Below are 13,187 nucleotides of genomic sequence, written 5' to 3' on the forward strand. Positions count from 1 at the left end.
GCACAGCACACACAGCCATCAGTCACTATGACAGCCACCACGACACCACTGACAGCCACCACGACACCACTGACAGCCATCAGTCACTATGACAGCCACCACGACACCACTGACAGCCACCACGACACCACTGACACCCACCACACCACTCAGCACACACAGCCATCAGTCACTATGACAGCCATCACGACATCACACACTCACAGCCACCACATCACACAGCACTCACAGCCACCACATCACACAGCACTCACAGCCACCACACCACGCAGCCACCACATCACACAGGCATCAGACAGTCACCACATCACACAGCACTCACAGCCACCACATCACACAGCAATCAGACAGTCACCACGACATCACACAGCACTCACAGCCACCACATCACACAGCCACCACATCACACAGCACTCACAGCCACCACATCACACAGCCATCAGACAGTCACCACCACATCACACAGCCACCACCACATCACACAGCCAGACAGTCACCACCACATCACACAGCCATCAGACAGTCACCACCACATCACACAGCCATCAGACAGTCACCACGACATCACACAGCACTGACAGCCACCACATCACACAGCCACCACATCACACAGCCATCAGTCACCACGACATCACACAGCACTCACAGCCACCACATCACACAGCCATCAGACAGTCACCACGACATCACACAGCACTCACAGCCACCACATCACACAGCCATCAGACAGTCACCACCACATCACACAGCACTCACAGCCACCACATCACACAGCCATCAGTCACCACGACATCACACATCACTCACAGCCACCACATCACACAGCCATCAGACAGTCACGACATCACACATCACTCACAGCCACCACATCACACAGCCATCAGACAGTCACCACGACATCACACAGCACTCACAGCCACCACATCACACAGCCATCAGACAGTCACCACGACATCACACAGCACTCACAGCCACCACATCACACAGCCATCAGTCACCACCACATCACACAGCACTCACAGCCACCACTGACACTCACCACGCAGCACACACAGCCATCAGTCACTATGACAGCCACCACGACACCACTGACAGCCACCACTGACAGCCATCACAACACCACTGACAGCCACCACGACACCACTGACAGCCGTCACCATAACAGCCACAACACCACTGACAGCCGTCACCATAACAGCCACAACACCACTGACAGCCACAACACCACTGACAGCCACCACTATAACAGCCACGACCCCACTGACAGCCATCACAGTCACCATGACAGCCATCAGTCACCATGACAGCCACAACACCACTATGACAGCCATCAGACAGTCACCATGACAGCCATCACGACACCACTGACAGCCATCACGACACCACTGACAGCCATCACGACACCACTGACAGCCATCACGACACCACTGACAGCCATCACGACACCACTGACAGCCATCACGACACCACTGACAGCCATCACGACACCACTGACAGCCATCACGACACCACTGACAGCCATCACGACACCACTGACAGCCATCACGACACCACTGACAGCCATCACGACACCACTGACAGCCATCACGACACCACTGACAGCCATCACGACACCACTGACAGCCATCAGACAGTCACACAGCCAATACTGACAGTCACCATGACATCATACCACGGGCTGCTGCTAACACCGTATATACTGTGACTGTGGAGCTCCCCTTTATTTGTCCGCACAATACATCTTGTGGAATCCTTCCGAAAACATCACATCTCTACAGAGAATGACACAAAACATGGACACAACTGACACAAAGGACCGCCACCTCCTCATACAGCAGCACAGGGACAAACCATCTCCTATATAGGTGGGAGGAGGTGATCCAGCCTACCTGTCAGTGGACGGGGCACACCTATCACCTCCTGTTCACAATTAGCTCACCTTAAACGGATTGTTTAGGTCCGGATCCGCAAACGGATTGCTATCGAAGTCGGACATGGCGGCGGCGGGTCACGGGCAGCTCCCGGAGCACGGACCCGCACAAACCGTTATCCTAAACAGCAAAATGGCCGCTCCGGAAACTACGTCACTAGCCCCTAGCAGGCTCGGCTTACAGAGAGCGAGAGAGGGAGGTGTACTGCCCCGCCCCTCGGCTCCACGTGGTACGGTCAGCTGACGGAGGAGCGTCTGCCTGTCATGGGAGATTACAATAGACATGAGGGTCATGGGGGAGAGGGGTGTCACGTGTCATGTGACTATCCTCAGTGACTTCATCCTGATATAGTAATTCTACCTTTTGCTTTTTTTTTTTTTTTTTCTATAACTTTTCTGATCTGTCGGGTTTTCCAGAGCTCAAATCCACCACATTTTATGTGGGAATAATAATAAATGTGTTGGAATTTTTCAAAACGTTCAGGACACGCCCCTTTTCACATGTCACGCCCCTTTTCACAGGCCACGCCCCTTAACTGGAGTAATGGTCGGGCTGGAAGGGTTTTTTGTTTGCAGATTTTGGTGCAAGCGCCATGCACCAAAAAACATTGAGAAACCAATAGTAATTTTTACCCCGTCTTTGTTGCCCATAGCAACCAATCACAGCTCAGCTTTTATTTCTTAAAGGGCTATTCTGCTGGAAAATATATATATTTTTTTTATGAACTGGTGCCAGAAAGTAAAACATATTTGTAAATTACTTCTAATAAAAAATATATTATTCCTTCCAGTATTTATCAGCTGCTATATTTTCCACAGGAAGTTCTTTTCTTTTTGAATTTCCTTTCTGTCTAACCACAGTGCTCTCTGCTGACACCTCTGTCCAGGCCAGGAGAAAATCCCCATAGCAAAGCTATCCTGCTCTGAACAGTTCCTAAAATGGACAGAGGTGTCACCAGAGAGCACTGTGGTCAGACAGAAAAGAAATTCAATAAGAAAATAACTTCCTGTATAACATATAGCAGCTTATAAGTACTGGACAGATTACGATTTTTTTTAACAGAAGTAATTTACAAATATGTTTAACTTTTTGGCACCAGTTGATTAAAAATAAATGTTTTCCAGTGGAGTACCCCTTTAAATTGGCTTGATAAAATGAAGGCTGAGCTCTGCACTGCTTGCCGTGAGCAACAAGGAACATTTTTTGACACTTTTGATTAAATTTTGTTTGCATGGTGCATTTTTCACTCTGCAAAGTGTGACACATGCTGAAATGATACTTTTGCAGCAGATTTTAACATGATTTTGGACACGGATTATCCCCCATGCAATAAGGTTATGACTACTAATATGTATTCTATTTGTAATATATGTACAAACCTAGTCAATAACAGACATGGAGATCTGGCCACTAGAACCCATGGGCTTTCCCAGAAGACAAAATGCTGGAAAAATGCTTGTTACAGGGTAACTTTGGTGTCTTGTAGACCATTGGTCTCCAAACTGTGGCCCTTCTCATGTTGCAAATCTACAACACCTAGCATCCCACACTCAAACAGCAGGGACACTTACCGCCCAGATCCAGTGGGACATTCCGGCTTTCAGGGTGATGTTCCACTGTACCGGATCGGCCCCCCACATGTCCTGCATTTAACTGTTAAATGTGGTGCTCAGTGGGAAGTTTGACAGGGTAAAGAGCCATTAGATTTACCTACAGGGGCAACTGTCTCTGGTTGGTACCTACCTACCTACTCGGGGCACCTATGTGATGGGGGAAACTATCTGATGGGCCCTGTCTACCTACTGGAGCGACTTTACTTCCTAGTGGGTGGGACTTACTGACTCTTCCCCAACCCACTTATATAGCCACTTAACTATGTGGGACACCAAGGCAGGGATTATTATGGTTTGGGGCATTATAGGTCTTGGAAAAGAGCGTAGCCTGAAATGTTTTTTTATGGCAGGTTCTGCAGAGTTGTAGCTGGAAGAAATCATCATCACGGTTTGGGCCGGATGGAGAAGAAAAAGGAAAGTGACCAACGTCACCTGATGTAACTGTATGTAATCACTTATGTGGTCTATTGTGGTAATGATGGGGGATGTTGTCATTCTGTCACTTGTGTATCCGAGGTCCTCCTAAACTTGACAGACTGGCTTGTTGCTGTTGAAGGAGTACTGTAGTGGAATATAACTTAATAACTTATCCCCCATCCGATGGATAGGGGATAAGTTATAGATCGCGGGGAATCCGACCGCTGGGACCCCCCGCGATCTCCTGTATGGGGTCGTGGCAGTCCACAGGAAGGGGGCACACAATAGAGATACATGGAGGGGGCGTGTCTGCAGCGGCTTCCTGCAGGGGTCGGCATGGTGCTTTCTACAGACTGCCGCAGCCCCGTACAGGAGATCGTGGGGGCCCGAGCGGTCGAACCCCCACGATCTATAACTTATCCCCTATCCTTTGGATAGGGGATACGTTATATTCCATTACAGTACTCCCTTAAAGAGGTATTCCCATTCTGCATGTGCAGGCGTGATGAGGGCGTGGTTAGGGGTGTGGCTGAGGGCATGATGAGGGCATGGCTTGAGAAGTATGGGGACTGCACAAAAGGGATTTTGGCAGAACTATAGTACAGAACTACAATACTTCTAATAAGATGTATTTGAGCACTTAAAGAGTACCTGTCCCCAAACTAAACTTTTTATATATTGTAATTATAAGACACTTTGCTATTTACTTGCTGTTTAAATTCTCAACCTTTATATGTTTTTAATGTGATTGAAAAAACAGCCACTAGGTGGCTCTGTTCTGTTCTGTCAAACTGGAGACCAAACTCAGGAAGTGGGGCATGGTGAGGCACAGCTCTCGCAGGCTTCAGTGACATCGCTTTTCCTGGGGAACGCCCACTTTCTCCTGCTGGGAGCTCACACAATGTGAGCAAGGGGAAAGGTATGATACAGAGCTGTGATGCCCTGTATTAACCCTTCAGACATGGCAATCAAAGTTGACTGCAGCGTCTGAAGTGAAACTGAAAGTATCCCGGCAGCTCAGTCGAACTTACAGGACACCGGGAGGATCCCTACCTGCCTCCTCGGTGTCCGATCGGCGAATGACTGTTCTGTGCCTGAGATCCAGGCAGGAGCAGTCAAGCTCCGATAACACTGATCAATGGCATGTTAATACATACAGTGTAAAAGATCAGTGTGTGCAGTGTTATAGCCCCCTATGGGGGCTATAACTCTGCAAAAAAAAGGGAAAAAAAGTGTTAATAAATGTGATTAAACCCCCCTAATAAAAGTTTGAATAACCCCCTTTTCCCTTAACTCCTTCAGGACGCACTACGCCCGGTCCCGGGGTTTAAAACGGGGTCACACCGTGACCCCGCATCACACCGGGTCAGACCCGGCTGCTATTCATAGCCTGGACCCTGGGCTAACAGGGCGTGGCACCAATCGTTGTGCCGCGTGCTATTAACCCTTTAGACCCTAAAAGTGAAAGTAAACGCTACCCGGCAGCTCAGTTGGGCTGATCGGGACATTGCGATAAAATCTCGATGTCCCGATCAGCTAGGACAAGAGCAGAGACCCCCTTACCTTGCTCCGTTGCGTCTGATCGGTGTTTGATTGCACCAAGCCTGAGCTACAGGCTTGAGCAATCGAGCCCCTATCTCGCTGATCCATGCAAAGCTATGGCTTTGCAGGGATCAGAGTAAAAGATCAGCGTGTGCAGTGTTATAGGTCCCTATGGGAAAAAAAAGTGAAAAAAAAAGTTAACAAGGTCATTTAACCCCTTCCCTAATAAAAGTTTGAATCACCCCCCTTTTCCCATAAAAAAAACCTGTGTAAATAAAAATAAACATATGTGGTATCACCGCGTGCGAAAATGTCCAAACTATAAAACTATACAGTGGTCCCTCAACATACGATGGTAATTCGTTCCAAACTTCCAAACGAGCCATCGTTTGTCGAATCCATCGTATGTTGAGGGATTCGTGCAATGTAAAGTATAGGAAGCTGTACTCACCTGTCCCCGCCGCTCCGGACCGCGTCCCGCCGCTCCCGATGGTGTCCCCCCGCTCCCAATGGTGACCCCGGGCCTCCGCTGGGCTCTCCTGGTCTTCTGCTGTCTTCTCCGGTCCTCTGCTGTCTTCTCCGGTCCTCTGCTGTCTTCCGCAAGGCCTTACTGGGCCTGCGTAGCGACGTCATTACGCCGCTGCGTACGCCGTTCCTAATGGATGACGGGACGGCGTGTGCAACAGCGTAGTGACGTCACCGGAGAGGGCCGAGAAGACACCGGAGGACCAGCGCTGGACCCGAAGGGCACCCCGGAGCATCGTGGAGGGGTAAGTAATACTCACTGCACCACACAGGGAACATTAAGCTGCTATCCGGCAGCAGCTTAAGCATTTTGAGCTGCCGGATAGCACTTTATGCAATGGCCCCGACATAAAAAAGCATCGTATGTCGATGCTGACATCGACATGCGATGGCCTCTGAGAGGCCATCGTATGTCGATTTGATCATATGTCGAGGCCATCGTAGGTGGGGGGGGTCACTATATTGTTAATTAAACCGCACGGTCAATGGTGTACGCGCAAAAAAATTCCAAAGTCCAAAATAGCGTATTTTTGGTCACTTTTTATATCATGAAAAAATGAATAAAAAGCGACCAAAAAGTCTGATCAATACAAATACAAAATGACTAATGTCACTGCAAAGTAGAATTGGTGGCGCAAAAAATAAGCCATAATATAGAATTTTATGTGCAAAATTGAAAGCGTTATGATTTTTAGAAGGTGATGAGCAAAAAATTAAAATGCAAAAACGGAAAAACCCTGTGTCCTTAAGGGGTAAAAAAAAACATATGTGGTATTGCCTCGTGCGTAAATGTCGAAACTATAAAAATATTGTTAACTAAACCGCATGGTCAAGGGCGTACACGTAAACAAATTCCAAAGTCCAAAATAGCGTTTTTTTGGTCACTTTGTATACCATAAAATAATTAATAAAAAGCGATCAAAGAGTCCGATCACAACAGAAAGTGTACCAATAAAAACTTCAGATCACGGCGCAAAAAATGAGCCCGCCGCACCGACCCGTACGCGGCAAAATGAAAAAGTTATAGGGATCAGAAGATGACATTTTGAAACGTATACATTTTCCTGCATGTAGTTATGATTTTTTCCAGAAGTACAACAAAATCAAACCTATATAAGTAGGGAATCATTTTAATCGTATGGACCTACAGAATAGAGATAAGGTGTCATTTTTGCTGAAAAATTCACTGCATAGAAACGGAAGCCCCCCAAATGTACAAAATGGCGTTTTTTCTTCAATTTTGTCACACAATGATTTTTCTGTTTCGCCGTGGATTTCTGAGTAAAATGACTAATGTCACTGCAAAGTAGAATTGGTGGCGCAAAAAATAAGCCATAATATGGATTTTTAGGTGGAAAATTGAAAAGGTTATGATTTTTAAAAGGTGATGAGGAAAAAACGAAAGTGCAAAAACTGAAAAATGCTGAGTCCTTAAGGGGTTAAGGGCAGGAGGGGTGTTAGGATTAGTTAGGGAATATAATCTGAGTTAGTTTAGAAAATATGGTTTGGCAACAGGTACTCTTTAATTTTGGAAGTAGTGTGTAGTGAGGAGTAAAAGTGTTTGCCTAGAGTACTTCTTTAAACAATTCCTTTGCTCCAGTACTAGACCATCCGGATGTTTTAAGGCAGTTCTTCCTTGAAGTTAAAGGGGTACTCTAGTGAAAAACTTTTTTTTTAATGAACTGGCTCCGGAAAGTTAAACAGATTCGTAAATTACTTCTATTAAAAAATCTTAATCCTTTCAGTACTTTTTAGCAGCTGTTTGCTACAGAGGAAAATCTTTATTTTTTTTAATTTCTTTTTTGTGTTGTCCACAGTGCTCTCTGCTGACACCTGATGCCCGTATCAGGAACTGTCCAGAGAAGGAGAAAATCCCCATAGCAAACCTATGCTGCTCTGGACAGTTCCTGACATGGAAAGAGGTGTCAGCAGAGAGCACTGTGGACAACACAAAAACGAAATTCAAAAAATAAAGATTTTCCTCTGTAGCATACAGCTGCTAAAAAGTACTAAAAGGATTAAGATTTTTTAATAGAAGCAATTTACAAATCTGTTTAACTTTCTGGCACCAGTTCATTAAAAAAAAAAAAGTTTTCCACCGGAGTACCCCTTTAATGCTGCTTTGATAGATGCATCAAGCTAAATCGGCACTTTTCGTCTAATGCTTTTGTTTCCTTTTGCCCTTTTGTCCAACAGGCAAGAACATCAAAGTGGATGCTATCTGCTCCAACTCTGCAGATGAATCAGAAGACCCCCAACACATCGTTGATCCCACTTGCTTTGTTTTTGTCTGGCTGGTGACCAATCAATGTTCCCCTTATCTATTTGCTCTGCATATCTCTTAGTGGGAACACAATTTTCCTCTGCATGGCCTGCCTCTCCACATTGTCTTACACATGGGGTACAGTTTCCATATAAGTTTTAGAGGGTACTCCATAACTTACTAAAGATACTGTTAGACTTTTTAAAGTAGTTAGAAGTCTAAAGGAGAAGTACTCTGGTGGAAAACATTTTTTTTTATTAACTGGTGCCAGAAAGTTAAAGGAGTAGTCCAGTGGTGATTCAGTGGTGAGCAACTTATCCCCTATCCTAAGGATAGGGGATAAGTTGCAGATCGCGGGGGTCCGACCCCTGGGGCCCCCCGCGATCTCCTGTACGGAGCCCCGACAGCCCGCTGGAAGGGGGCGTGTCGACCTCCGCACGAGGCGGCGGCCGACACGCCCCCTCAATACAACTCTATGGCAGAGCCGAAGCGCTGCCTTCGGCAATCTCCGGCTCTGCCATAGAGATGTATTGAGGGGGCGTGTCGGCCGCCGCCTTGTGCGGGGGTCGACACCCGCTATCTCGGCGGAGAGCCGGGGCCCCGTACAGAGAGATCGCAGGGGGCCCCAGCGGTCGGACCCCCCGCAATCTCAAACTTATCCCCTATCCTTAGGATAGGGGATAAGTTTTTCACCACTGGACTACCCCTTTAAAGGGGTATTCCAGGCAAAAACTTTTTTTTATATATCAACTGGCTCCGGAAAGTTAAACAGATTTGTAAATTACTTCTATTAAAAAATCTTAATCCTTCCAATAGTTATTAGCTTCTGAAGTTTTCTGTCTAACTGCTCAATGATGATGTCACGTCCCGGGAGCTGTGCATGATGGGAGAATATCCCCATAGGAACTGCACAGCTCCCGGGACGTGAGTCATCATAGAGCAGTTAGACAGAAAACAGCAACTCAACTTCAGAAGCTAATAACTATTGCAAGGATTAAGATTTTTTAATCGAAGTAATTTACAAATCTGTTTAACTTTCCGGAGCCAGTTGATATATATAAAAAAGTTTTGGCCAGGAATACCCCTTTAAACAGTTTTGTAAATTACTTCTATTAAAAAATCTTAATCCTTCTAGTACTTATTAGCTGCTGAATACTACAGAGGAAATTATTTTCTTTTTGGAACACAGAGCTCTCTGCTGACATCATGGTCACAGTGCTCTCTGCTGACATCTCTGTCCATTTTAAGAACTGTCCAGAGTAGAAGAAAATCCCCATAGTAAACATATGCTGCTCTGGACAGTTCCTTAAATTGGACAGAGATGTCAGCAGAGAGCACTGTGGTCATGATGTCAGCAGAGAGCTCTGTGTTCCAAAAAGAAAATAATTTACTCTGTAGTATTCAGCAGCTAATAAGTACTGGAAGGATTAAGATTTTTTTAATGGAAGTAATTTACAAATCTGTTTAACTTTCTGGCACCAGTTAATAAAAAAAATATATATATATATGTTTTCCACCAGAGTACTTCTCCATTAGACTTCTAACTACTTTAAGAAGTCTAACAGTATCTTTAGTAAGTTATGGAGTACCCTCTAAAACTTATATGGAAACTGTACCCCATGTGTAAGACAATGTGGAGAGGCAGGCCATGCAGAGGAAAATTGTGGTCCCACTAAGAGATATGCAGAGCCTAAATTAAATATTTCTCACAGAAAAGGATTGCAGTAACACATGTTTTGCTATACACATGTTTATAACCCTTTGTGTGTATTGGAACTAAACCAAAAAAGGGAGGGAAAAAAAGCAAATTGGACATAATGTCACCAAACTCCAAAAATGGGCTGCACAAAATTATTGCCACCCTTAACTTAATATTTGGTTGTACACCATTTAGAAAAAAATGCCTGAAATCAGTTGCTTCCTATAACCATCAATAAGCTTCTTACACCTCTTAGCTGGAATGCTGGACCACTCTTCCTTTGCAAACTGCTCCAGATCTCTATTTTATTGCAAGAGCGCCTTTTCCCAACAGCAATTTTAAGATCTCTCCACAGGTGTTCAATGGGATTTAGATCTGGACTCATTGCTGGCCACTTCAGAACTCTCCAGCGCTTTGTTGCCATCCATTTCTGGGTGCTTTTTGACGGATGTTTGGGGTCATTGTCCTGCTGGAAGACCCAAGATTTCGGATGCAAACCCAGCTTTCTGACACTGGGCTGTACATTGTGACCCAAAATCCATTGGTAATCCTCAGATTTCATGATGCCTTGTACACATTTAGGGCACCCAGTGCCAGAGGCAGCAAAACAACCCCAAAACACCATGGAACCTCCACCATATTTCACTATAAATACTGTGTTCTTTTCTTTGTAGGCCTCATTCCGTTTTCGGTAAATAGTAGAATGATGTGCTTTACCAAAAAGTTCTATCTTGGTCTCATCTGTCCACAAGATGTTTTCCCAGAAGGATTTTGGCTTACTCAAGTTAATTTTGGCAAAATGTAGTCTTGCTTTTTTATGTCTGTGTCAGAAGTGGGGTCCTCCTGGGTCTCCTGCCATAGCGTTTTATTTCATTGAAATGTTGTAGATAGTTTGCGCTGACACTGATGCTCCCAGAGCCTGCAGGACAGCTTGAGTATCTTTGGAACTTGTTTGGGGCTGCTTATCCACCATCCGGACTATCCTGCGTTGACATCTTTAATCAATTTTTCTCTTCCATCCACGCCCAGGGAGATTAGCTATAGTGCCATGGATTGTAAACCTCTTGATAATGTTGCGCACTGTGGACAAAGGCAAATCTAGTTCTCTGGAGATGGACTTGTAACCTTGAGATTGTTGATATTTTTCCACAATTTTGGTTCTCAAGTCCTCAGACAGTTCTCTTCTCTTTCTGTTGTCCATGCTTAGTGTAGCACACACAGACACGCAATGCAAAGACTAAGTGAACTTATCTCCTTTTTATCTGCTATCAGGTGTGATTTTTAGATTGCCCACACCTCTTACTTGCCCCAGGTGAGTTTAACCCCTTAAGGACCCAGCCCAAATATACCTTAAGGACCCGGCCATTTTTTGAACATCTGACCACTGTCACTTCAAGCATTAATAACTCTGGGATGCTTTTTCATTCTGATTCCGAGATTGTTTTTTTGTGACATATTCTACTTCGTGTTAGTGGCAAAATTTTGTCGATCCTTGTTTCATTTCTTGGTGAAAAATTCCCAAATTTGATGAAAAAATTAAAAAAAAATTTTAACTTTGAAGCTCTCTGCTTATAAGGAAAATGGATATTCCAAATAAATTATACATTGATCCACATACACAACATGTCTACTTTATGTTTGCATCATAAAGTTGACATGTTTTTACTTTTGGAAGACACCAGAGGGCTTCAAAGTTCAGCAGCAATTTTCCAATTTTTTACAAAATTTTCAAAATCTGAATTTTTCAGGGACCAGTTCAGTTTTGAAGTGGATTTGAAGGGCCTTCATATTAGAAATACCCCACAAATGACCCAATTATACAAACTGCACCCCTCAAAGTATCCGAAATGACATTCAGTAAGTGTGCTAACCCTTTAGGTGTTTCACAGGAATAGCAGCAAAGTGAAGGAGAAAATTCAAAATCTTCATTTTTTACATTTGCATGTTCTTGTAGACCCAGCTTTATCAAGAGGCGGCGGGCATATTGATAAAGCTGCGGACGTAGCGAAACATGTCGAGGGGGGCAGAGTAGGGAGACATTTTAATCGAGCAAATTAGCAGCTCAGGATAGCTAAGCGTGCACTGCAGACACGCCAGGCATCTCAAATACAGCAGAGATAACAGAGCACTAATAAGAGAGGACTGAATGCAGTCTCTATATGGATATACTAAAGTGACAAAACTTTAAGTACACTGAGCTGCTGACTTGCCAATTTTTAACCGTGTGAGTTTCAAATTATTTTGTGCACAATTATAATGTAATAAAGCTTGTGGGAACACCATAAAGATATAATATATGGGAAAATAAGTTTTTTTTTGGATTCCCTTAGGGAATCTATAGGTTACTGCGACGAAAAATTTGCCGCAGCCCAAACTTGAAGCAGGAAATTTACTTTAAACCTAACTGTGTGAATGTACCCTGTACGTTAGCATGGGGGGGCAAACCTCCAGCTGTTTCAAAACTACAACTCCCAGCATGCACTGACAGACCGTGCATGCTGGGAGTTGTAGTTTTGCAACAGCTGGAGGCACACTGGTTGGAAAACCTTCAGTTAGGTTCTGTTACCTAACTCAGTATTTTCCAACCAGTGTGCCTCCAGCAAAACTACAACTCCCAGCATATACTGATCACCAAAGGGCATGCTGGGAGATGTAGTTATGGAACAGCTGGAGGTACACAACTACAACTCCCAGCATGCCGAGACAGCTGTTTGCTGTTTGGGCATGCTGGGATTTGCAGTTTTGCAGCATCTGGAGGGCTACAGTTTCTAGACCAGTGCACAGTGATCTACAAACTGTGGACCTCCAGATGTTGCAAAACTACAAATCCCAGCATGCCCAGACAGCAAACAGCTATGTGAGCATACTAGGAGTTGTAGATTTGCAAGATCTGGAGGGATATAGTTTAGAGACCATTGTATAGTGGTCTCAAACTGTAGCCCTCCAGCTGTTGCAAAACTACATATTCCAGCATGCCCAAACAGCTGTCTGGGCATGCTGGGAGTTGTAGTTTTGCAACATCTGGAGGGCTTCAGTGTAGAGACTGGTCTCAGACTGTAGCCCTCCAGATCAACTTACCGGCTTCCGTAGGATTCAGGGAGCCGTCCTCTTCTTCCGCACGACATCGCCGCCCGCCGATCACCGTCGCCCGCAGCCTCCGGATCGGTAAGTGGATCTTCGGCGTTCGGTCCCCTTCG

General features: G+C 45.0%; 1 protein-coding gene across 4 annotated transcripts in view; it reads right to left on the minus strand.

The window, feature by feature from the left end:
- SCAMP1 (secretory carrier membrane protein 1) overlaps positions 1 to 2,132 on the minus strand; it is a 69,572-nt gene extending 67,440 nt beyond the window's left edge. Inside the window, exon 1 of one of the 4 annotated variants that reach the window (XM_056541611.1) lies at positions 1,940 to 2,132. In XM_056541611.1, coding sequence (XP_056397586.1) covers positions 1,940 to 1,996 — 57 coding nt within the window. In that variant the 5' untranslated portion in view covers positions 1,997 to 2,132. Of the gene's footprint in view, positions 1 to 1,889 lie in introns of all 4 variants that reach the window. The other 3 variants (XM_056541609.1, XM_056541612.1, XM_056541610.1) reach the window with 3 other exon arrangements.
- Between the last annotated feature and the right edge of the window lie 11,055 nt (positions 2,133 to 13,187).

This window comes from Hyla sarda, chromosome 1 (genome assembly GCF_029499605.1).
Source record: "Hyla sarda isolate aHylSar1 chromosome 1, aHylSar1.hap1, whole genome shotgun sequence".
In the NCBI taxonomy this organism is placed as follows: Eukaryota; Metazoa; Chordata; class Amphibia; order Anura; family Hylidae; genus Hyla; species Hyla sarda.